At 41.8% G+C, this 27,619-nt stretch overlaps 1 protein-coding gene across 1 annotated transcript; it reads right to left on the bottom strand.

Annotated features, from left to right (window-relative positions):
* Positions 1-605: 605 nt before the first annotated feature.
* On the bottom strand, positions 606-27,213 carry LOC124272328 (protein SERAC1-like). The gene is made up of 18 exons (XM_046707502.1): positions 27,094-27,213; positions 26,649-26,704; positions 25,858-25,951; positions 23,397-23,430; positions 22,966-23,111; positions 22,553-22,594; positions 21,963-22,091; positions 20,652-20,770; positions 18,956-19,075; positions 18,438-18,551; positions 17,075-17,243; positions 16,380-16,530; positions 15,294-15,420; positions 14,182-14,282; positions 13,410-13,507; positions 12,569-12,751; positions 4,031-4,177; positions 606-2,853 (listed from the first exon to the last, which is right to left on the bottom strand). The coding sequence occupies exons 2-18, from the start codon at positions 26,661-26,663 to the stop codon at positions 2,675-2,677; spliced, it is 1,968 nt and encodes a 655-aa protein (XP_046563458.1). The 5' UTR covers positions 26,664-26,704; positions 27,094-27,213; the 3' UTR covers positions 606-2,674.
* Positions 27,214-27,619: the final 406 nt, after the last annotated feature.

The following is a 27,619-nucleotide window of genomic DNA, read 5'->3' as shown; positions in this document are numbered from 1 at the left end:
AGTAATTTGATGGCCATTTTGAACCACCTGAAATGGGCTCAACAGAGATATGGCAGTTCACAGATCCTGGGTATATATAACAATAGAAAGGAAATAAACCACCCTGGACAAATGAGGACGAGTTGCTGTCAGCAACACGCGTGTTAGTTGAGCATATGTATAACACAAATTATTACCGGTAATGAAAGAATGCAAAGTGATAATTTCTTTTAAGAAGGATTTATTTATCTGAAAAGAAACAAATCTATATACACCCTGAGGATATTCAAACTTGGTTTATGACTGTCGATTAAAAAAAATAAAATAAAAAAGAAACAGAAATAAAAAGCTGCATTTGTTTTATTCCTTCAAACAGAAAGTAAAGCGTTCAAATAAACTTGATAATTCTGTAATACATATTTCTTAATATACTACAAATAACTTCCGTTGAAAATCTTTTTTAAAATTATGAAAAATCACAAAAGGAAATAAAAATATATGTATCTTCTTGACATGTATTATATCTGTTATCTGTTATCAAACATATTTGATCTGGACATTAGATGCAGCAAAACCTCCTCCATATATTTTGCAAAATACTTAAACTAAATCGGGATTATGTTTTAATTCTGCCTAATGTAACAAACCCATCAAATACACTTTAATGGAGGATTGATTTAATGTTAGTAAAACATCTTGCACAATATCAAATGTGCAACTTATCAAAATAAAATATAAAAGATATTTGTTGTAAAACATTTGTGGTAATGGCAGATGAGGGTAACAGAACTAAGCTTAAAACAGTGAGCAGAAAAAAAACAAATATTCTGGTTCAGAGAGAACATATCTTCATCCGACAACAGATGACAGGTCACTGTTTTATAGTATAAACATATCTTTCACAGCTACAATATATACTCTGTACATCATCGATACTTTATCAGGTGTCTACATTTGGAATCATCACATTCTTAGTGGTGAACTCAGGATTTTGAAAACAGGTATTCACTTACAAAATCATGTTGTAAGCCAAACTCATGGAGATGAGTGATTGTTGTGGAAAGTATTTATGGCAGCCATTGAATCACCCTAAACAACTTCTAATGCAATTATGTTGAAATGAAAACAAATAGTTAGTCATTTAGCATTTATAATGAGCCACGACTAGGCAATGTATGTGTTGCATTACACAGAAGACATACAGAGTTATGTCCCTTTAGTGAGCACTTTACACCACGTGACAACTTCAGTTGACACCCTATGCAGCAAAAGAGATCAGGTGATACCCATCCTCCCATCAGTGGATTCTCCTGAAGATATTTATCAAAGCAGACCTCCAAACATTTCCACAGAGCCATTCTGTATGACCTTACTTTGAAGCTGCACTTAGGCCTCGCTTACATTTTGGCTGTTTACAAAATGTTTGGAATACTGTTAAAACATATGGTCAATTTATTTTCTTAATTTAACTACAGATTAGTGCTGCTACAAAAGAATGATAAACAAAGTTTGTGGCATGTAAACATGTTCATTTATAATAAAATAAATAGTGTATTTGCATTTTGTCTTTTCAGGGACGATCTTAAAACTATGTACGGGGACATTGGGAGAGTCATCCCCTAACTGTCAAGCATACCACCTCACCACCTCATCAGTTTTCTAGTTGCGTCCACTCTTCCTGCTCCAAATCAGGGAGCAAACTCAACAACAAAGACACTGCAGACACCAAATGATTCAAGGTTTTCTACGTTTAAAATCTGGTGTTGTTATGGTGAAATGCTTAGTGTACATGGTCCCCTCTCTGGATTGTAGTATTACAAGTGCTCACCATTCACAGGGATAGACAAGTTCACTGGTCCATTGATCTGAGACTAATGTAATTAAGAAGGGGCTACAGTATATTGCAAAATCCCGTTATTTTACATAAACACTGCGCCATTGGAGCTACTGATGACATCAGATTTACACTTTCTTGATTGATACTCGGATAATGCTGAATGTGAATGGCGTAAATCCCTATTTATACACTCACTCACTCTCACATGTATAAACGGGCAGTGGGGGTAGCCTAGTGGTCAATGTGTTTGCTCCTCATGTCAGGGCCTGGGTTCAATATTCTACATGGTCACTATGTGTGACGTCTATTTCATTTGTCCCCTGATGTGATATTGTTGGAATAACCATCCATGCTCCCTCCCTCCCTCCCTCCATCCATCCATCCATCGTCACTCTTAGATGAATCTCATACAATGCTGTGATGCTTGTCTCTGATCTCGCTGAAGGAAATCCCATCCTCGTTAAACACTCCATCTTCTCAATAACAAGAGACAAGTTTATAAGGTTTCTGCTAGTCTCTGATCTTGCTGAAGGAAATCCTGTCCTCGATAAACACTCCATCTTCTCAATAACAAGAGACAAGTTTATAAGGTTTCTGCTAGTCTCTGATCTTGCAGAAGGAAATCCCGGCCTAGTTAAACACTCCATCTTCTCAATAACAAGACACAAGTTTATAAGGTTTCTGCTAGTCTCTGATCTTGCTGAAGGAAATCCCGTCCTCGTTAAACTCTCCATCTTCTCAATAACGAGAGACAAGTTTATAAGGTTTCTGCTAGTCTCTGATCTCGCTGAAGGAAATCCCGTCCTCGTTAAACACTCCATCTTCTCAATAACAAGAGACAAGTTTATAAGGTTTCTGCTAGTCTCTGATCTCGCTGAAGGAAATCCCGGCCTTGAGGAAACCCTCCACCTTGCTCTGTAGGACACAGTTACGTACCAGCTTCAGAAGCAACACATACAGGTTTGATGTTGGGTCCGCAGGCTTACAGATGTTGATGTGGTTCTCACTGAAGGTGTAGAACTCTCCCACGTCAGGATCTGCAAAACGTTCAAACACAGAAGTCCTCTCGTACTTTTTCAGCAGGATTATAGATATCTTCATAAAACCTTGCATGAAGGGTTGTAACAAGTTCCTCACATATATTTATTTGATTGTATTACAGAGCTCCAGATAAGATTTAGCTCATGTAGGTACTGTACCCACTGTCTTTTCTTTTGGATTGGGTATTATGAATGTTGAGTGGGTATTTCATTTTCCGTTACCCACTGCTTTCAAATATTTGGGTATTTCATTGAGTATGTTTACTAAGCAGGTATGTTCTGCCTTATGTCATACCGATGCAAACCCAACTTAAATATAATAGGAATGATTTCATAAAAAAATCACTCATCCTATACTGACAGTACAACACTAGTCCTATACTAACAATACAACTTGATACCAATCGATGTCTTTTTCATTACGTAAGAGATATTTATAGATATATTCCGTACGCATCTGTTTTAAACTTTGTGCGTATCTAACATTTTAAATGCGTAATTGGTACGCAACAATTATTTTTCAATGCGTAATTGGAAATTTTCTGTGCGTATTTTACCCAAATACGCAGCTTATCTGGGCCTCTGGTATTAAACAGGGCTTTAAACCTTGTACAAAACATTGATTAATGTATCCATCAAATAATCACAGCAAGCTTATGAGCCCAACTCAGGAAATCTTTCATACTTTTCATCTAGTATGATTACTTTTCTTTTTTTTCAGTCCCAAATTTGAATAAAACTGTCACATCAGTCTTGGTAAAATGGTTACAACATCAACTATATACATGTATTATGGTTTATCAACACCTACCAGAACAACACTGATTTAGTGGCTTCTCAACTTTATTCTAACCAAGCAAGTTAAGTTCTCCATCCAGCGTCAACAAACAGTATCATAATGTTATAGTTTTCCAGAGTGTCGCCTTGTCACACTGAGAGGTCTGTTGGAACATTACTGAAAACTCCTGTGTTTCACAATTTCAAAAAAGGTTGTTTTCAGATTTGAATGTGTCATTCAGTACTTCATGCCCTGATAGTCATGATATGGATAACATACTGCTGATGTCACGTAAATCTAAACAGACTCACTCACTTATGCCCAGAAATCATGACATTGGAAACATCTTACAACCACCATCTGTTCCAAGTGTTTGTCTCCCAAGTGTGTACTCACTGCTGGATTCTGGAGGGACGATGTGGACTTTAGGGAGGTTCTTCCCCAGGGATGTCTTGGAGGTTTCCCCAAAACTGATGCAGGGCACGCTGTTGTCCTTCATGAAGGTCAGGAACTTGTCATGGAGGACTTTCAGGTGGGGAGAATCTGAAAGTGCCATCAAGTTCTCTAGCTCTCTGGGTTTTGTCTTGAGAATGTTCAACATTAGGTTGAATAGATCATAATTAAAAGGTGAACAAAAATATGCAGAGCAGATATTGTACAAGAAAACAACTGACAAACAAAAGAAATGGTCTACATTTGACAAGGAGTACACGGCGTGGCAATGTTGCAATCAGGAGCAATGTCGGTAGTGTTTTGGTGTCGAGTACGTAATGTTTCTCACAATCATATTCACAATCAAAACACTTTTCTCAATATTTGTGGGTATATTTTCAGAAATAATCCTAATACTGTATTTTTTGTATGTCTTTGTATGCCAGTTCAATGAGACATTGATAGATTACAATTTGGTGGCATAGGGGGGCCAAGTTTTTCAATAATTTGATCAGTGGTTGATAATGTAGCAGCTATTAAAATTGGTCTGCATTCTGATAGGATTTGATCCTCATATTTTCTGGCCATAAGATGCCATATCCAAATATGACAAAAATGAAATTTTTAGAGTAAAATTAATATTTTTATACTTATCCTGACTCATGTTTATTTGCTCGTCTTCTTCTTCTGGCGAACCTAGTGGAACACTTGTATCTCCCAATTGAAGTTCCCTTCAATAAAGAATCACTCATTAGTACTCACCACGAGTTACCTCCCTTCTGTAAGCTCGGGAACGAGGGCGCCACCCAAGCCCATGTGCCTCACTCTCTCCTTTTTGCTTTGAGCCCAACACTTTCTTTTTCCCCGAGAAATCCAAAGTGTTAAGTGGGGAGGACGGGAGGGCTTACCTCATGAGTCAGGATAAGTATAAAAATATTAATTTTACTCTAAAAATTTCATATTTTTCTTATCCTGACTCATGCTTATTTGTTTGTAGAATCCCTACGGATTAGGAGGTGGGATTATATATACTTTGGATTTTACTAATTAGTGATTTGAAGTGATATGATTGCAATAACCGTGATGGGAACTTCATGAAGGCACTGAACTGAATTCCTGCTGTTAATATAACAGCTGCCTTTAAAGAAGGTTATTACAATTTACTGCATATAATAAAAGTATATAGAACATTAATTAAGCTAAGGCCATTAATGTGATAGTATAAACTGTTGATAGTTTATAATGAATACTTTTATAAGAACCAAAGTAGTAAGCTTACAATATGTATATATATAAGCTATAACAGAATTGTGCTTAAGGTATAAAGATAACTTAAGCTGTATAATAGTAACCAACTACTGATAGTTTGTTAACTTATACATGTTATGAAATGAACATATGACTGAGCTTAAGGAAGAACTTAAGCTGAACATATATATAATAGTAGAAACTCGTAAGAGTTGTAGGTATATATATATTATGATATAAATCATAGTACTGAGCTTAAGATAATATTTTAACTTAAGCAAATATATATAGATAGCATGTAGCTATTAGTACTGTTATCAGATAAGTATAAAATCAACAAGATAGACTTATCTTCTCCGGGTGGAACTGTCAACTGTTGAGCGAGGACCATGGGACCTAAATGGTGGATACCTGAGACATCCTTGGTGGTGATATCTCTCAGATAGTGGTTGGCAAACACCATATCGGATCTCCAAAAACATCCCTCCATGATGGTATTCAATGAGCAATTTCCATGTAAAGCCAAAGTTGAAGCTAGTGCTCTAATTTCGTGAGGATTAGTAGCACTTGGAGGGTCCAGTCCAGCTGCCTTGTAGGCTCTTAGTATGACAGTTCTGATCCAAATAGAAATGGTAGTGCGCGACACTTCTGTCTGTGAGGCGGTAGATATAGGGATAAACAATCTTTGAATTTCCCTCTACTTTGCTTGGATCTTTGGAGATATATTTTCAGTGCACCATCAAAGTGATAAGTCCATCGTGATCCCGCGTCCAAGTATGGATGAGAGAGCTGGGACATGGAACAACCTGTCTGGTTGACCTGGTAGTTGATTTTTCGCTATAAAATCCCAGCCGGTCCCAGATGAGCCGATGTTATGAATATCATCAAATCGTGGTTCTCTCGAATCCAAAGCTGAATTTCAGACATCCTGGCGCAGTGGCTAACGCTAGCAGGAATAAGGTTTTGTGGGTCAATGATTCATATGACGCAGATAACAATGGCTCGTAAGCCCTCACTTGTGAGGTGTTGAAGTACCACATTTAGATCCCAGGCTGGCGCTTTGAAACTTCCGCTTCTGGTCTTCCAATCGAAAAGGCACGTAACAAGGCGAAAGTAACTCTGGTGTTTTGGTCAATTTGACGCCCGCTCTCATTGTTATGACTGAACTTATGGCTGCAAGATAAGTGGACAGTGTAGATCCTTTTAGATTCTTAGTTTGACGTAGGAAACATAAGAAATCTGCCACTTGAGGATGTGTAGCAAATCTGGCTGAAAATCCTTTCTTAGCAGCATAATTGACAAATCTGAGCCATTTGTCATCGTGATAAGTTACGAGTAGAGTTACGTGTGTAAGCGCGACCGCCTTCCTCTGGTGGAATAACCTCTTATTCAAACATGCCTTGATACAATCCACACGTGAAGTCGGAATGCTTCTGGTGTTTTGTGCACTTGTTTGGTGTGCGGATGTATCAGTAGATTGGAGCGTAGTGGGAGCTGAAGTACTGGTTTTCCGATTCCTAGTATGAGGTCTGGAAACCACGCTCTCGCTGGCCAGTATATGCAGACCAAAATCAGATCGAGGCTCTTCGCTTGACTGATTTTAGCAAGACTTGTGGGATTAACGCAGGAGGCGGAAAGCCGCACGCTTTAGTCCCTCCCATGATATGCTTAGTGCGTCCGTTGCCCAAGCTAACGGATCTGGCACTGGCGATACGAAGGTTGTCAGTTGATTGTTGAATCGGGTGGCAAATAGGTCTATCAGAGGAGATCCTATTTCCATGATTATCTGATTGAATATCTCTGTGTGGAGCATCCATTCTGTCGGCGACGGTTGGTGCGGCCGAGAGAGCGCCTGCTAACACATTCTTTGCTCCTGAATGTGGCAGGCTTTGATATCGTGATGTTTAGACTGTCGACTAAATCAACAGTTTGAAACATCGAGTGAGAAGATTCAGTGATCTTGTTGACCCTTGTTTGTTCACATAAAACGCCACTGTTGAGTTGTCTGTGTGAATCATTAACTGAGCGTTCTGTAATAGGTTGCTCCAGTGACCTATGGCGTTTATGACTGCTTGCATCTCTAGCAGATTTATGTGACATAAGCTCTCTTGAATGCTCCATAGGCCTGACGCTGTCCTGCCCGTAAGGTGGGCTCCCCAACCTTTTAGTGACGCTGCGCCCACGAGATGTGTGCTTCGATTCGCTCTACTAAGGAGACGCCTGTGCAAACATTCAATCTCTTGGTCCACCAGAGTAGATGTGGTTTGATGTAATCTGGTAGACTGAACGGTAGAGGGTCCTCGAGATGGGCATTGATGAGGACTTGTAATGGACGAATTGAAGCCTGCCTCTGAGTGTCAAGTCTTGAGCTGATGTGAGTAGTCCCAGTAGACTCTGCCACTGACGAGTGGTAACGGAGAGAGTAGGGCTTGGGGATCAGTTGTTGTATCTTGATCCATCTATGCTCATATTTGAGCAACAGACTTCAGTCAAAGTTATGATTGGTGATACTAAATCTGAAAGTATCGCGACTACCCTGTGGGTTCCCCAAGGATCTGTGCTAGGTCCAGTCCTGTTTGTGCTGTACACAAGTAGTCTCAGCTCCAGCATCAGACAGTATGGGCTGAACCACCATGCATATGCTGACGACACCCAGCTATATCAAGGTTTCCAAAGCAAGCGGCCAGTCGATGCACTTGCAAGAACTACTGACTGCACTAAATCAATAAAAACATGGATGATGTCAAACAGATTAAAACTGAATGATGGAAAAACTGAGGCCTTACCGCTGGACCCAGACAGCGATCCAACAGTTGAATATCACGCCAGTGACTGTGGAGACTCTTTCATACCATTCAGCCGACAAAGCAAAGAACCTGGGTGTCATCTTTGATTCTCCCTTGTCAATGGAAGCCCAAGTTAATCAAGTGTGCCAGACCTGCTACTTCCATCTAAGAAGTATTGGTAATATCCGCCATCTTATTACCAAGGACGTAACAAAAACACTAGTCCAACAACTTGTGATGTCCCGCATTGACTACAGCAACAGTCTGTTGTATGGTTTGAGTCAGGATCTGCTGAACAAACTCCAGAAGGTACAAAATAGGGCAGCTCGTATCGTGAGTCGTGCACCAAAAGATCCCACATAACACCGGGGTATTGATGTCCCTACACTGGCTACCAATAGAAGCCCGATCCACTTCAAGATCTTGTGTTTTGCCTACCACTGTTTGAATGGTACAGCACCGAAGTTATCTATCAGAACTGATCTCACCATACCAGCCTTCACGACGCCTAAGATCTGAAAACCAATGCCTACTTGCAGTACCAAACTCAAGACTAAAATCCTACGGCAACAGATCGTTTCAAGTAGCAGCACCTCAGTTATGGAACCCACTACCTCAGAACATTAAAGAATCCCCCACCCTTGAGACATTCAAAACCAAACTAAAACCTTTCACCATAATGATTCTGCGCTGTAAGGAATCGTGATACCTAGAAACTGCAGATCCTGCGTGGGCTCTAGGTCCGACTTGAGTAGATTTACTGACCAGCCTAACTGCGCGCTTAGTAGCTTGACTGTAAAGTTCAGCTGTAGTCTGAGACGCCTGTGGATCTGGATCCACCTGTATACCGGCCGCCTAGGTAAAATGCATTCCACAGGCCTTGACGATGTAGGTATGAGACAACAGGCTTGGTTACTCTTGTGAATATCCATGGGGCCGGCGTGATTCCGAAGGGAAGTACTTTCCAATGGTAGTGTATGCCGCCTAGCATAAATCTCAGATATTTCCTTGAACTGGGATGAATCGAATGTGTAGGTATGCATCCCTGCAGATCTATACTTACCATGTAATCTAGTGGACTAATTAGATGACGGAGTTGAGGTAAATGTATCATGCTAAACGCTGGTGGTTTGCATAGAAATTCTCTGTTGAATGTGCTCATGTTGTAAATGAGGACGATACTTCTTTGGAATTCTTTTTCGCACTAGGAAAACTGGGGAGTAGAAACCTGGTATGATGTTTTGCTGATCGAGAACTTCTAAGGCCTGTTTGTTTAGTAGAGACTGAACTGTTTCTCTTAACATCGGAAGTTGTGCCAGATGAACGCTGAACCCTGGTGGGTTGACTGTTAACGGTGGCTTGGCCTTGAGTTGTAGACGATATCCGCATTCGAAGGATGTTGGATACATAATGATCTTGAAGTATTCCCCAGTTTTCCCAGTGTAGTTGTAGACGCCCACCCACTTGAGAAGGTTGTACTGGGACGACTGGGGTGGAAGACTCCAGTCGCTCCGAACCTGACTTTCATCGCTTAAATCCATCGGCACCTCTGGATGATCTGCCTCTAGCTGATCCTCCTCTGAACTTGTTGTACGGGCTTACCTAAAGGAATCCTTGGGATTATTAACGGCCGCTAATTTCTTATCCCGTGCTCTCTGTAGCCCTGAAAACTTGGACTTGCCCGAAAATACCTCTGTGCAGATTGTTTAAAGACGCGGCGCTTAATGTATCCATAGATTTAATCATGAGTACTTCTCTAGAATCTTTGATACTTCCTTGGAGACCTTGTTAATGTTGCCACCAAACAGTAAGGGTGAAGACCATGGAGCTGTGTATAGGGGCTCTGTGAATTGTTTATTCCAAGAGCAGGAGGCTAGTAATCCTTGCCGAATGGTCATGGTAGTAGTTTCAGTAAGTGCTGAAAGATGGTCTGTAAGGAATTGTTGATCTTTTTTCTGCATAAGTAGAGCTGAATAGATCATCCTGTCTTCCTCATCCGCGGAGTTCTTGAACTTGGTGATGAGAGTTTCGCTAACAGTCCTAGATCTGTTGAGTCCAAAGAACATCCTTCTGAAATGGTATCTAACTGGGCCATCTTACATCGCTCTACCCTATAACTTCTGGACTTGGAATCACTGATAAGTTTAAAGTTTTCATCAATCTCCTGAGTCTTGAAAAAGGGCTCCATATTATGTCCATAAAAACTCTTGGCATTGAAGAATGGTAAATGGGTAAGTTGAGTTTTAGCAGATTTGGAGTAGGCTGTATCCAGTTTAGCAGGAACGGCCGCGATAGGATCCATAGGAGGCACGGTGATATGATCTACATCATCATCTAACATCAGGTAAGTTTGGGCTGTATCCTCGCTCTTAGAGGGAGAGGCCAGTTGTAATTCGCTTACCATCCAATACCTTATCTCAGCCTCTGAGAAAATGATACCATCGCCCTCCTCTGACGATGGTCAGATATGTCGGAGTCCTCGATCTGTAAGAAGATCTATGTGAGGACTGAGGAGAACGGACTGACGAAAGTGGCTAGTGTATGTAGACCTTGGAGAAGACATCCTTCGCTGGAGATTGTGGGCTTCGTGGAACGGTGATGGCTTCGCAGACGCCTGGACTTCTCGAACGCTGAGGGCTACGCCGATCGCCTTCTAGGCGATGTAGAACCACTTAGCCTTCGGCCCCACGCTAATGTCTGGAGTCAGTGTCCGATCCGACATATGAGCTTTGCTTCGCAGGACGCTCTTCGCATGACAAGGTGCGTGCTCGGCGAAGCCCTCCTTCTCCGCAAGCCTCTTGCAAAAGGTGAGGCTCTGGCTCCTTCCACGGAGGCGCCTGGGATACCTTATGCAAAGAGCTCACCCGGCAGGGTTGCCTTCTTCGGAGGCGCGCCTATGGGCTCAGAGGCCCTACGCGGAGCCAAGGCGGGCTCTGAGGCCCTGTATGACTTAATATGGGGTGGGCTCTGAGGCCCGTGGCTCTGAGGCCTCTGTAAGCCGTAGCAGTCTTCCATCACCCTCATTATGTGGTTGATCAAGTCGCCTGAAGCGGTTCATGCGCTGATGAGGGATGTCTCTCTGCAGAGGTGACGGACCCCTCAGATAAAATTTCTGGAGATAGAGTCGGCATCTCCGGTTGTGTGTTCATCTGCGCTGAGGTGACAGTCGCAGAAACGGGCCGTTTCTTGTGACGAACTTCTGGAATGATAATTGGCAAATCATCATCATATAATGCTAATTCTGTAACTGGTAAGATATCAGAGGCAAAATTATTAGATTTTGTTGACTTCCCTTTAGATGAAGGTGTAGATCTTGGTGTACGAGTGTAATACTGAGATGATATGGATGGTTTCCTCGACTTGACTGAGAAGACGGCAGCTCTTGAGATGCAGGTTGCTTTGGACATAGCGGATCATGGCCCCACGCTTATCCGCCGAGGGAAACTCAGGCATGCCACCAGCCGGGTGGCGTCCTCAGTCAACAGTTGACATGAAACATTAATTTGCAATCTATTAGCCATGTTTGAATTCTGTTTACGGGATTTATCTGCCTTCCGTCTATAAACGGAACATAAATATTTGTCAAAGGCAGAGATAGGTAAATTGATACAAAATTTACAACGAGAATCAAAGGAACATGGAGTAATGCAACTAGGGCATTTTAAATGTGGATCGGTATCAGAATAACGTAGTTTACATTCTGTGCAATTTTTCATTAATGTAGCCTACTGAACAAACACGACGAACCGTGAATAAAACAGCAGAAACACAATTAATAATCAATGCAAATTGAATAATTATACTAGTACTACCTCTATACTAACGTATAAGAGGAACTAACTAAATATAATTAAAGGATATAGTGTGTTGGGAGACACAGGCGCTCTCACGTCCAGCTCACTGGGCGAAGAAGGAGAGAGTGAGGCACATGGGCTTGGGTGGCGCCCTCGTTCCCGCGCTTACAGAAGGGAGGTAACTCGTGGTGAGTACTAATGAGTGATTCTTTATTGAAGGGAACTTCAATTGGGAGATACAAGTGTTCCACTAGGTTCGCCAGAAGAAGAAGACAAGCAAATAAGCATGAGTCAGGATAAGAAAAAATTATATTAACCTCATCAGCAAGCTAAAAGGATGCAAGCTGTGGACTGACTCTACAACCAAGTGTAGCGGCAATAAAATTTCCGAGTCCCGTGCCGGGATTCGAACCACGGACCTTCTAATCTGAAGTCAGACGCCTTGTCCACATGACCAAAGAGGTTAACCCCCATCAGCAAGCTGACAAGGTAAGGATGCCATCTGTGGACTGACTCTACAACCGAGCATCGCACAAACAACTTGTTTGGTCCCGGATTGAAGGAGTGCTGTTTAGATGAACAAAATTTAGGCATCATCAGAGTTGCTGTACACGCAGATGATGTGTAAGCCCCAGCCTACTGATGGCGATGAGGCTACCTGTAACATGAGTCACCTGCACTGAGTTCTTGCACCTCTACAGAGGGGTAGATAAGGTACCGGGCCTGGCTCGTGGTGTCTGCCAGGGTGGACCCCCGGTGGGGGACACTGTAGAACACCAACCCCCGGGTCTGAGTGGCCAGCGGCTGGAACCTGGGGTCTTCCTGGGCCATGGTCAACATCTGCTTCACCAGGAGACCTGTGCACAGGGGCACTATCAATCTCATCAATCATCATGTTTTGGACGAACATTTGTACAAGGACATATAAGTGGAAGATAAATAAGACGTCATGTGTCAAATCTTGATATTCATAAAATAGCGACAGGGACTGAAGCTCACCCAACTGTGTGATCAACAAAACTTGCTGATGTTTGTTTGTTTTGTAATGCCACATTCAGCAATATTTCTACTTCATGACTGCGATCTGTAAATAGTCAATTCTGGACCAGACAATCCAGTGATCATCATCATAAGCATCAATAATCTACACAACTGGGATACGATGACATGTGTCAACCAAGTCAGCTTGTCTGACCACCCAACCCCGTTAGTTGCCACATGCTGTCATTCTAATGATTCTTCATGGGTCTGTTGACATTGAAACCAAATATCAAAATGATAATTATTAAAAAGATAACTACATTTTTACAGTAGTTTGAATTTTGTTCATATATAACACATCAAACTTATGGAGACACACACACTGAATCTCAGCAAATCTGGTTCCACATATCCTGAGAGAAAGGAGAATAACCATTTGCAACAGCTCTTGAGTTCACCAAACTTAAATCTTCCTTGCCATTATCATTTACATTTCTGCTTTCTTGGGCATCTATAAAAATGAGTTGAGCTAACCTCCCATGGAGTGCCCCACCCAGATGACTGGCCGAGATCCCACACCAGCCTTGTGTAGCTTCTCCATCAGACTCCGCCCACGCATCTCAACTGTCCGACTGAAACACAGTAATTTAATCCCCTAAGACAGTTTTTACATATGTGTTGTACATTAGTGTTCTACACATTGGCTTTAGTTTAAACTGACTGTCATCCATTACTCCCTAGTGATGAATATCTCAACAACAGAAATGTGTAATCTGGCTAGCTGGAGAAAAACACTGAGAGAAGACTCTACCATTGAAAACTGATGGCTTATTAACTTCCTGCGAAATGACTACCTGCAAGACGACTATTTACATGATCCAATGCCTGTTGGCTGTTGCACGTGCTACTGTGCATCGGCCATAAAATTTCTGAGTCCTGTGCTGGGATTTGAACCATCGACATTCTGATCTGAAGCAGGACACCTTGTCCACATGACCTAAGACTGAGTGAGTGAGTGAGTTTAGCGGTCTGTAAATAATGAGTCTGAACCAGCAACTCCGTCAGCAAGCTTACAAGGTAAGGATGTCATCTATGGGCTGTCTCCAAGACCTGATACATACTCCCCCATCAACAGAAGGCTCACAATGGGTGGCGTACACGAAGATGGCAGAATGGTAAAATAGTGCATCTTGTATCATGAACATTGTAATTTCGGCACTGATATTATCAAAAACAGATTCTGATCAGTTGAATTTTGGGCAAACATCTTTGCAAAGCAATGACAAACTGACAAAACAAGTCTCACCTCTCTCTGTTGTGAGGACAGCGGACATACCACTCGCTGACGTGTGTGTCATATTCCACCGTCAACAGCCGAGTGTTGGGGCAGTCTCGCGCCAGCCAGTCCTGCACAGAGGGTCAAGTCAGGTTTATCAACATCTGACTTGTGTAATCATGTACCACTGTACAATGAGGTGAGGTAATGTGTAATTGGGTTTAACGTCGTGCTTGAGAATATTTCGCTCATATGACGACGTGCACGCGTGTGTATGTGTATGTGCGGCTGCTTGTACTAGCCCAGACTTAAGCTGGTTTTATAGTGCTAGCCCACTGAGATACCATGCCGCAGAGAAGCATGAATATCCCACTCAGACACATTATACTGACTCCAAGCCGACCAGTCCTTGTTGTACAGTTTAATGCTGAGCGCCAGGCAGGGACAAACAAGTACCATATTTTAACGTCTTTTGGTATGACGCGGTCGGGGATCGAACCTGCAACCTTCCGCTCTCCGGGCGGATGCTCTAACCACTACACCACGGAGGCAGTCCTGTACAATGAGTGAGTAATTGAGTGAATGAATGAACATTATAACCCATCCTAACACAGTGCTCATTTGTTTGTGTTTGATGTTTAACACTGAAGGGCAGGACATGATGTGTTCATTCATATTGTGTAAACATAAACTTTATGGATGTCAGCCTCTGTGAATGAGTTAAATTTATGCCGCTTTCAGCAACTTTCCAGCTATATGGCTGCGGTCTGTAAATAATCGAGTCAGAACCAGACAATCCAGTGCTCAATTGCAACAGCATGAACATTGATCTATGCAATTGGGATACGATGACATGTGTCAACCATGTCAGCGAGTCTGACTACCCAATCCCGGTAGTCACCTCTTACAAGCATGAGTTACTGAAGACCAATTATAACCCGGATCTTCAGGGCAACAGTTCTCTTCATAACCCACCACTCACAGAACCCTGAACCTATATAGACTCAAGACACAGCTGCCTGCTGATACAAGTTGCCCAGTTATATATTTAATAGAAATGCAGTCCGAAAGCTTACAAAAATGGTACATGAAGCAACCTGCAAAAGATATCAGCAGCTTCAAGACAAGCACACTGTATGTACCTTGGGCCAGCACATGGACTGTTGAGTCTCTGACTGGTCCTGATCTTTCACATCCTTCTGCCTCCAGGTCTTGAAAGGGCCGCCCATTATACCATGTACAAACACAACATCACAGTAGGGATCCTCGCTGGAGGGGACAAATACTGGGTTACATATACAGATCAACTACACAAACTTTCTAATCATTGTATTGGGGCTCCTGAGTTCTTGATATGAACATTTGGAGCAACATATTTGGTGCCTATGAAACAAATATACACGACCGCCTCCGTGGTGTAGTGGTTAGAGCGTCCGCCCGGAGAGCGGAAGGTCGCGGATTCCATCCCCGACCGCGTCATACCAAAAGACGTTAAAATATGGTACTTGTTGGTCCCTGCCTGGTTCTCGGCATTAATGGGTACAACAAGGACTGGTTGGCTCGGAGTCAGTATAATGTGTCTGAGTGGGGTATTCCTGCTTCACTGCGGCATGGTATCTCAGTGGGCTAGCACTATAAAACCAGCTTAAGTCTGGGCTAGTACAAGCAGCCGCACATACACATACACACATGCACGTCGTCATATGAGCGAAATATTCTCAAGTACGACGTAAAATCCAATTTCACCTCACCTCACCTCACAAATATACACAGGCAGTTATGAATGGAAACTATTACTATTTTTACAGAGTCCAGTCAGGAAGGGCGGGGACTCATTATATAAAAAAGCCCAGGCTTACACATGATATTTACTAAAAAGGTTGGGCAAGCCCTCAATACTATCTAAATATAAAGCTTTGCAACCTATCGGGCTTACACGAAAAATATTGGCTTGCTACGCTCCTGGAGTCTGTACCACTGAATTGAGAACAGTTTTTGTGTGTTATTCCTTTTTTGATTGGCATCAAATTTGTTCCAAATAAAATGTCTGAATTGGATACAGAGTGAGTGAGTGAGTGGGATGAGTGGATCACTTAACTATTTGCTAGCTCAAAGTTTGCTCAGGATTCAATAATGGGATCTGCTATAGAAGGTTTAGTCAGATATTGACCAGTTCCTTTACACTGAAGTATCACTGAATACATACAAATCTGGAAGGGCAAAAATACCTTGTCCTGTGTGTCGGATGGATGACATAGACTCCCTCCTCACACACACAGTCACTGCTGTCTCGGTCTAGGTTCAGCAGGGCTCGGCCAGCCAGTTGGGACAACATCAGATCCTTGTGGGACATCCACTGGGACAGTATTGGGACCCAGCCTGCAACACAAGGGATGGTTCAGTGACAGTCAGGAAAGGCAGGGCACTTGGGTCAGTGACAGTCAGGAAGGGCGGGGGGACCCGGGTCAGTTACAGTCAGGAAGGAGGAGGGGACTCGGGTCAGTGACAGTCAGGAAGGACAGGAGAAGGTTCAGGAACAGAGGCAACAGAGCAGGAACAGCGGAAGGATCAAGAATAGGAACAGGAACAATTAATAGAATGGGAACAGGAAGAGTATCAGGTATGGAGAACAGCAAATGGGACACGGGCAGATGACTGGGGTAAAGACAAAATATGGGGACCAGGAGACCGGCTAAAGCAAAGAGGACAGCTGGAGGGAGACAGGACAGAAAAGAGGACAGGGGACATGAGAGGGGATAGGACAGGGACATATCACAGGGGCAGAGACATAAGTGGAGTGGAGAGAGATAGGTGGCAGTGGACAGGGAGGTACTCCAATATTCCCCTCATCTAAACACATCTTCATGAAAATGATAATCTCTTCGTGAAGACAGTCCCATGGACTGAGATTACCATATCTCACCTGTTCTGATAATCTCCTCATGAAGACAGTCCCACAGACTGAGGTTGCCAATGATCTGTGTGACCAGGTGAGGAATATGGAGAGTGGAGTTTGATGGCAGTTCCTTCACCAGGTGCAGCAGGGCGGTGAGACCTTCTTCCTGTACAATCTGGACACACTGAGCCTTACTCTGGAAGAACACAACAATGTGCAAATGTATTGTGCCCCCATGGAGTTCACATGGTTAACAGTCCATGTACCTGTACTTGTATTTACGGTCAGTTGGGAGGATAAGTTTAGCTTGTGGCTCTATAAAGTGTTTATTGCCTTCAGTAAGCTGCGTGATGTATGGTGAATTGTGAAGAAGTAGAGAAGAAGACTGGAGTAATATCCCATTTATCTTATATCTTTGTGTGCAGTATATCTATCATTATGTGAGGACAGCTTGTTCAGCTTGACCTGATCAAGCGAATACTAAGATTCCAGGACAAAATCCACCCGGACAAAATCCACCCCAAAATTGCAACCTAGGACAAAATCCACCTGGACAAAATCCACCCCGGACAAAATCCACCCCTTATAAAATCCACCCTAAGAAAAAAAAAACTAATGACATGTTTAGTCACAGAAATGAATTTTATTCATATCAGTCATTCATAATCGATAATCGATGTTATATTAAAACATGAGTATAAAGGGCTCTAATCAGGCTTGCAAAAACATCTTAATTCTTTAAGGGGATTACGTAATGATCAAAGTGTGAGACTACTTAATGATACATGAAAGAGGATTAAGTAGTGATCAAAATGTGACAAATGGAGAAACCTTTAATGTTTGAAACAACATCTAGGAACAACAGCCAATTAGGCTTGAGAAAAAAAACTTGATCAAAGATCAGGACACACTAAAACTTTTAACAATAGCAATTTGAGAAGGGTGGATTTTGTCCATTTTTTTGTTAAGAAGATTTTGTCCGGGGTGGCAATTTGGGGTGGATTTTGTCCGGTCACCGAATACTAATGCATTGTGTGACTGTGTCACAACCGAATGGGTCTGTTATTGTGAAGGAGAGCAATGTCCTAACTTTCTTTAAAAAGGAAGCTACAGATGGTCTAATGTTTCCGATTCGGGCTTTTAGGCATTAATCACATTAATCTGCTCCCCTATTTAATGAAGTTAACTCGACCTGCCATTTGTGCCATTTGACCTCCCGGGTCATGCATATGTAGTGTAGCTCAGGTCAAGCTGAACAGGCTGTAACTCCTCAAGCTATATACAGTATATCTACCGACCTGTGTGTGATTCCATATCTTTTATCTTTGTGTGCAGGATATCTATCAATCTGTTAGTGACTCTCTAACCTATATACAGTATATCTACCAACCTGTGAGTGACTCTCTAGGGCTTCTAGGTAGTACAAGTGCTGGATTTCTTCAGGGACGGGTCTGTCTGTTTGGTTGGTGTCGTAAGACGGATTTCCAAATGACCAGAGGACGCTCTAGACAAACAACAGATGTCTTAATCAAAGCATCATTATTTGCAAGTTATATACCAAACTAAAATGATATTTCCAAATTAGGTTAAACCTAAATAGTACAATTTATGTGATTTAAAATATCCATTCAAATGATAGTCTTGAAGTAATTCAATGTTTTTAATGACCCAACCACACCTTGACATGTATGTTTGTATCAGATCTTTAAACTACTTACGTAAAACCCCAACTTTCATATTTCAGTCCAATAATTTGGTAGAACAATCTGTTACTCCAAATACAGAGGGAATATTTATCATGTGCTGCAACAGCTCATTTCTTTCACTTAAAGATAACATAATGTTATCATTCATAGTTGTCACCAGTTGATCATTTGTGTGAGATATTTTCTTCTGGGGTAAACTCACCTTATCTTCTTGGACCTGTCCTTTCTCCAGTGCCAGGGATGTGAAGTACTCAACGCACTCACCGATGTTCTCCAGCGGCAATGACAACAGCAGGGACCGCAGCTCTGCAGCACAGCTCCTCTAACAGAAGCACACAATCAGTGAGTGAGTGAGTGAGTGGGTTTTACAATGATTTGAACAGTATTTCAGTTCTTAACTGTGTGCCAGTTTGATGTGGAGGTGAGGTGAGGTGAGGTGAGGTGAGGTGAGGTGAGGAGTTGAGGTGAGGTGAAATGTGGTTTGTTTAAATGTGAGTTCAAGATTATTGCACTTATGGAGTGATATGCAAGCACAAGTGTGTTTGCAAGTGTGAGTTTGTGTACTGGCAAACAAGGATAAGCACCGACCTGCCATTGTGAACGAAGGGGCCCCAGGTTGTCTGCGATCAAGTGTAGTGTGACCACGTGACAGTCTTATCAGCAAGGCATGTGCAGCTACGCGCAGAATCAATTTCATCGTCATACACTGCATGTGCATTAGCCTACATCTGCTCTACCTTTCACAAAGCAAATAGGTTTGCTTATTCTACCGCTCGTAAGCGCGATCTCTGCGCCGGTCCAACTTATCCTTGTTTGCCAGTAGGAGTGTGTGTGAGTGCATGTTTGTGTGTGTGTGTGTGTTGTTGTTTTTTGTGTGTGTGTGTGTGTGTGCCTGTGCATGCATGCATGAGTGCACTCGTATTTGCTTGTGCTAGTGTGAAGTAATTCAGTTTCAAAATGCCAAGCTGACTGTATAGCTATGCCATAATTTAACATGAACATCCCTCAAAGAAACAGTATACAAAATCCTAGCCAACCAGTCCCTTAATAAATCCCCTGAGATCATAGCTGGGGAACAATACGTGCCATGTTCTGGTAAGACAAGGCCAGGTATCAAACTACTGACCTCCCACACACAGTGGTTGTACATCACTTTTGTGAAACCAATTAGCATGGGTAAGAAGCTGACAAACCTCAAAACACAATCAGCAATACCATGTGATTGTCATCCAGGGTTCGAAATACCCCATGTATTAGCGTGTCATGGCACGGTAAATATCCAAATGGCACAGATAAAAAATGTTCTTGGTGCCCTTATGGCACGTGAGACATAGCACACCTTTAGTCATTTAATCCCCAAACAAAACACTTAAGCAAATGACAAACAAGCAAAAACATTTATTGACTTTTACGCCCAGGAAATCACTGGAATTATGATGGATGATGTAAAGAAATCTGGTTGTTTTTCCATTTCGAGTGTTGTGAGTACTGATAGTTCGGTTAGTGAAGAGTAAATTGTGTATGTTAGACATATTGTAAAAAGTGAACCTCTCTCACACGATTCTTAGCTATTAAAGGTGATGGGAAAGCAGAACAAATGTAACATAAGAAAGCCATCTTAAGCAGAAGACATATCAGTGATAACCGAAAACTGGTTACATTTGTTGTTTTCTGACAATAAATTTCAAAAAATCATCATCCTTGCTACAGTCATTTATTCTTAAAACATGTGGGCACACTTGATTTCTGAAAGGCACACCTAAAATATTTGCCTGGTGCCCTAAGGCACACTTAGAAAAAAAAGTATTTCTATCCCTGTCATCACATACAGACATTCCCCAACCAAGCAAGGCTTCATTGTACTAGTCAAACAACACTTACAACATGGCAGCCATTACCTTCAGGGGCACCAGCTTGGGTTGGGGCAGGAAGAAACGGTCCCCAACATCCGGTGACCGAGCCAGCCCCACCAGAGTGTGGCCATCACATGCCTGTGCGATGTAGCGGTACTGGTAGTCTGGACATATAACAAACACGTATCAAAATAGCACAGTTTCAGTGTTTAAGCTGATATTTCACTGTAAATTGTCCTACTATCTCCTACATTGATTCACCTGCATTTAAAACTACATGATGGCCAATCCCCAAGACCCAAGTGATTCAGAATCACATTAGCAGGCAAGTCAATCCTGTCAGACCTTTATCAAGGTGTTTTAGAAAGGAAAGGAGATTACAGGGGATGCAGGTGGTGGGATTGGTTGCAGGGATGTTCCTCTCCCCCAATTTTGCATCATTCACGACACCCCTACTTCTCATTTATAAATGAAAACTCCATAAATAATGTTCACATTGATATCTTTATTATTTTGTCACCCCTCTCCTCTACTGGCTTGATAAACTTTGGCACCATCAGCGTTCAGAATACCTGCCTGCCCAACCGCCCGTGACAGGTTATTATATATTGACAGATTCTCAACTTCACCCGTCCAACGTTGGTTTAAATGTAGACATGTACCGGTATATGAAGATATTTTGTGGGCAAGCAAGTTTTGGTCAGGGCAGGCAAGTTTTGGTCAGGGCAGGCAAGTTTTGGTCAGGAGGGCAGGCAAGTTTTGGTCAGGGCAGGCAAGTTTTGGTCAGGGCAGGTAAGTTTTGGTCAGGGCAGGCAAGTTTTGGTCAGGGCAGGCAAGTTTTGGTCAGGGCAGGCAAGTTTTGGTCAGGGCTGGCAAGTTTTGGTCAGAGCAGGCAAGTTTTGGTCAGGGCAGGCAAGTTTTGGTCAGGGCAGGTAAGTTTTGGTCAGGGAAGGTAAGTTTTGGTCAGGGCAGGTAAGTTTTGGTCAGGTCTGGCAAGTTTTGGTCAGGGCAGGTAAGTTTTGGTCAGGGCAGGTAAGTTTTGGTCAGGGAAGGTAAGTTTTGGTCAGGGCAGGTAAGTTTTGGTCAGGGCTGGCAAGTTTTGGTCAGGGCAGGTCAGTTTTGGTCAGGGCAGGTAAGTTTTGGTCAGGGCTGGCAAGTTTTACATCTGACCAGTTGGCTGAAATTTTTGGGAGTTTCATACCCTGGCAACATGCTTCTTTCATTGTTTAACTTTCTAACAATACACAAGCAGCCTCCTCCCAATACTTTTCTGAAAAACTCCTCTCAAACATTTTGGGAAAAACACATGGTGAATGTAGGACATTATTAAATATGTTCAGACGAATGTCTGATTACCCTCCCAGTCTTCCATTTCGGCAATGGCCTTGACCCCCAGCCATCTTGTTTTTCTGTCTGCGGACTTGGTGAGTTTAAGCAAGGTCCAGGGATCTTGGCTGTAAGACTGTAACCATGGGAACCACGACTCTGCAACAAATACACTATTCTTATTTTCCCCTTATTTACTGCCAAGCTTTTTTATTAAACATGAATAAGGTATGTGTGTGACAATGTTTTTGAAAGTGAAAATGGATTCTGTTAGATGGCTGAACCAGGTGACAAACTGAATGCAGGGACAGGAGGACCCTCGGTACAGCTGACTATCCTGGTGTGTGAGCATTCTCCCCCATGTGTGAGCGTTCCCCAGTGTGTGCGAGTTATAACCTCTTGTGTTTGTCTCTCCCATTATGGGTGTGAATGTCCCAGTTTTAATGTAAATGTCCCCTCTCATTCAGTGTGAGTCTCCCCTCTGTTGTGTGAGTCTTTTTGTGTGAGGGCACTCTCACATGTGTCTGAATGTATGTGTGTGCCTTTGTATTTGTGTGACCACCCTTTTGTGTGAGTGTCCCTCATCTATCTAACAATGAAGTTAGTTAAGTCTGACTTACCTTGCTTTAATTTCTCTGGATCAAGATACTTCTTCCTGATGTCTGAAATACATAATGAAACATAAATGAATCATAAAAGCTTGTTCAGCATGCATTGTTCAACTCCTAAATCGTTCCTAAGTGATCTCTATTGAGAGAACAGATAATTTAGGGTAGTTCAGTACATGAGACAAAACCATCAATGACCATACCTTCTGACAGAGTCAGGCTCTCGAATGTATATTAATCATCTTTTGATCAAAAGAAGAATATATATTGACACAAGTATTGGAAAGGATGAATATTTTTGTGCGCCGTTTCCTACTTATACAGAGATCTAGATTTTACAACTGTTGCAAATTTAAGCAAAAATATAACTGTAACAAAGTTAGGTGGAGCATTATCAACCCTGACAATCTGCATATGACCTTCACCTTGAGACTTAGCTCTTAAGTCTCTCTGCCTGTCTTGGATGTAGATATATGGGTTGGAGGACTTGTCAAGGTCGAACACACTGAGCTGTGGGGATGAGGACAGTCTTCCTCTGATGGACTGTATCTCTATCCACAGGAGGGTGCCACTGTTTTGGGAAAAATATGGCACTGACACATGACATGTTAAAGGGGGACTATGCTCAGGCAAATTGGCAGTCCATGCCAGTTTGAATAAATAGACACATTGTTTCTTTGCTTGCTCAGTTGTTAGTGGGGGGGAAGAAATTGTGAGGAGAAGGCATTTTATCAGAGATGTATTGTTTCATCAGAGAAGTGTAATAACCATCCATGTCAGCATATCCGTGTTAATACACTGACACGCCAATACATACGTAGGTTGACCTCCGATGTCTCCTTGCAACTACACTCACCTTGCTACCAAAGTCACAATGATAGAATAGGCTCCTGAAATCAGAAAAAATCACCTTTCAGGAAAATATAAGTGAAAGCTTTCAGAATATGGACGTGATTAGGACATAATAACTCAAAAATATTTTAATACATTTTTAGAAAGAGCAAATGTCTCATAACCATGAAAATCTCATTGGTAAACCCGTCACCGAATCAAATTTCACTCACCTTAAAAAAACATGCATACACATTTTTAGACATCTGACATGTTTAAGGTATATTTGACTGCTATGATAGGCTGGATTCCTCAAGTTTTGGCAACAACCATTCATACAATGTCACTAAAATATATTTCTGGTACAAATTTTGGATTGCTTTCTCATGTCTTTGCAGGACAGATTTGGAAACAATCTCCATGACAATGATCCTCATTTAGAAATGTTGACAGACAACATTATGTTGACAAACAAATATTATATATACTCCTGTCTTTGATGGAAGCAGGTGGCCCAGTTGACCTGTATAAAGAAAGCCAGACAGATGTGATGATGGGATTGAATTCTGATTATGTTTTGGGTTTGTCAGGACCAAACTCAACTTCCATAAATAAGTCCATATGTCTCGTAAGTCCAGGTAGCTGACATGCTGTGACAACTGAAATACTGTTTAAAGCGGCATCGACCACAACTCATTCACTCGCTCATCATGGCTGAGAGAAGAAAATAGCATTTGGAAAAATACGAAATTGTCTGCGAGATTGTATGTTGTAATGTTCTCTGTCCAAAACCAAAATACAAAAGATGGCTCCTGGCTGGCCCTATCTAGTAATGGAGTACTGTTCTTTGTTTCAATTTTATGCAACAGGAGTGGGTGATTGTTGGGTGTATGACTGGTGCAATGAGTGAGTGAGTGAGCGAGTGGGTGTATGCATGGGTGTGTGCATGTGTGCGTGCGTGAGTTTTATGTTATTATTAGTCATATTCCAGCAATATCATGGCGGGGGACACCAGAAATAGGCTTTAAACATTGTACCCATTGCACCTGAGCCTTCTGCGTAAGGAGTGAAGACTAACCACTTGGCCACCTCACCACTCAGACTGAAGTGTAGAAATCTGAATGTAGGTTTCAAGCAGTGAAACCAAGGTTGAAACCACAGTAAAAAAAATGAAATCTTCCTGTCTGAGGAAAATGGTTTCACCATTCACTGTGACCCAAACACTAGTACAGTGCTATGCTGCATTTTTCTCTGAGAGGAAGAGTGAACGTGTATCTCATAAGCAGCTTGAGTTGTATGCTCCCAAGGGAGCTGGGAATGAAAATCAAGTGCCATACTTCCCCTGATCATAACGTTAGTGCCTTGAGCATACACCCTGTGTTAGAGTCTATTAAAGGTCACATGCAACGTAAAGCACAACTTTGCAGATTCTGATACCTTTCGATATGGACTTACCAAAACAAATCCTCAAAAATGCAAATTCAACTTATAAAGTTGAAAAATAACGTAGAAATCGTAGTTCAAACGATTCACTAACTTTCCCCCAGCTCTTAGGGGAATTGAAGTGGTTTTAACAGCTGGGCTGCGCTCATAGCACATGCCCAGTGAATTAGGTTTGCTGAGCTTGGAAGCGGGTTGTCCGGAGAATATTCGGTGAAGGCTTTGGTGTGAGCTATTTTTCTAATGTTTTGTTGATATTTCACAGGCTCGAGCTTTTTATATGTTATTACAGTAGATTACCAATTTAACTGTTTATATAATTTCGTTTGTCTATTTCACGTTCTTCTTACTGAGTCATTTTCTCAGTTGGATACTTAAAAGCAATGTCATTATTTAGCGTATTTCTAACTGTGATATAGATATGTCGTTGTCACAGACAAAACTCAATGTCTGTTTTATTGGCACCTATGTGTCTGCTTCAATACACAATTTCAATCACTGACCACATGCAATTTGAACTTAATACTTATCAGGCTATACACCATAAACAAAACGCATTGATTTATGGCCCGAGTTCGGTCTCTGTCACATTATGTAATTACACAGACAGGCAGGTGTGATACTTGTACACATGACATGTTATGTTGTCTGTTGATTGCAAAATGTTATACACAAAAAATGAGCATGTATTTACAAAATCCAACATCTCTATATATACACACACACAATGAGCCATGAGGGAGGCATCCGCAAATGAACCAGCCGTTACACTTGATTGCACACCCACCCGCTTTGACTGGGTTCGGTATCCCGGCTGCTTCGTTTCTTGGGAAGTAAACCGAAGTATACAATATTGCACTTTTGATTTGCGATTGTACGCTTATAATTTTGTTTTTATGTTTTTTCATAACCAGCAATGTATATTATATGTCATGAATAAGTGATAATTGTGTTTTAATTATGTTTGATATTTTGGTTGCATGTGACCTTTAAACTTTATAAGTAGCTTCAATAACAGGGATGCAGAAGTACTGATGTATTATTACCAATTTTCCTCACTGTGAATCTTGCTTTGTTGTGCGAGTTTCTGGGGTCATAGGAAGACATCCATCTTGTCACAGTCTGACATAACAGAGATGCCTGAGGACATGTTGGAAACTGTTTTATTGATTTGAAATAGAAAGTACTGACAAGGTGAGAGAGAATAACAGAATACTAATAAAAGTATATAGACATTATATAGATTGACCTGATCTTAAAAAGGTCTAATACAAAACTATATTATTTACATCTTTTTAACATAATTTAATCAGGTGAAGGAATGGCTGAGTATAATGACTAAAGGTAGAGAAAATTAGTTTCAGAACCACTGAAATGCCTGCAGAGTCTGATATTTATATCAGTTATACAATGTCTCAACCTGAATGACGCTCCTCTTGATCAATGTCTGGTGAACCTGACATTATTTCTCGCACTTTTGATGCCTGTCCTTACATGTGATAATGTGACTAATCATCCATATGTGATGAGGAAAACCTTTCACTGTGATCATTGTTTGCCCAGATAGTACAAACTCCACCAACCACCATCGAAATTACATTAGACATGTTGCAGATTTGTTTATTTTTCGTGAAGTTCGTATCATCTGACAAATCATAGCTTCCATATCATGAATTTGACAAGTGAAAATATATTCAAGAGTATGAATTGCATAGAGCTTTCACCATATTTCTGGTTCCACTAAACACATAATAAAAACTAGGAAGGAAACTGCTGGAGGACAAAGCAGATACATTCTCTGATGTGGCAAGATGTATGAAAGGGAAAACTCATATACCTGTATCGCCTTCATTCAGAATCTGGTGTTAAGGTGGCTCACGACATGCTGAAGGACTGAAAGGTAATAAAAAATATGCAATAAAAAATTGCTTAATCTGATGTAATGATTCATCGCCCGATTATTTCTTTTCGGACGTCAAACGTTTTCGGACATTTTCGTGTATATCTCTCGCTACATAAGCAGAGGGTTACGTCACACAAACATCGTATTATCGAATGATGGCTTGTGTTTGAGATACAGTTGTCCTTAATAAGTTAGCGACATGTTGTACAACTGTTCATATAATAATTAATAAAACAACGGATGTTCTTAAGCGTCCGAAACCCCACAACACGAAGATATGAAAGATAACGTACGAATACTGGGGGACTGAAACTGAGCGGACACACATGTACGTAGTGTAAAGTCTCATGCACATTTTGCCGTGACAATCGGCACATACCTCTCGACTAGTTCGTGATGACGACTACCAGGCACCTACCCTGTCACATGACAGGTTGGACATACACTTCGATGAAGAAACCGACGCTCACACACACGGAGGATTGTTTACAAAGGGAGGTAACAACAACGTCATAAGCAAATACACACCGCTAAATATTAAAGTAGTTTGACTGAGTTTGGTTTTACGCCGCTTTTAGCAATATTCCAGCAACATCACGGCGGGGGACACCGGAAATGGGCTTCACACATTGTACCCATGTGGGGATTCGAACCCGGGTCTTCGGCGTGACGAGCCAACACTTTAACCACTGGGCTACCCCACCGCCCCTATGGGCAACGATGATGGAGTGTGGGGTTGATAGTTGTTGTGAAAGAAGACGGGATGTTATCCTATGCGGGTGAGACCCGTGAAGATCCAGGTTAGAACTGATCTTCAGTAACCCATGCTTGTCGTAAGAGGGGACGAAAGGGATCGGGTGGTCAGGCTCGCTGACTTGGTTGACACATGTCATCGAATCCCAACT

This window comes from Haliotis rubra, unplaced genomic scaffold, assembly GCF_003918875.1.
Source record: "Haliotis rubra isolate DU_JTF1 unplaced genomic scaffold, ASM391887v1 Scf1687, whole genome shotgun sequence".
In the NCBI taxonomy this organism is placed as follows: Eukaryota; Metazoa; Mollusca; class Gastropoda; order Lepetellida; family Haliotidae; genus Haliotis; species Haliotis rubra.
The sequence above is the reverse complement of the archived record's forward strand: the minus strand, read 5'-3'. Positions and strand labels throughout refer to the sequence as shown.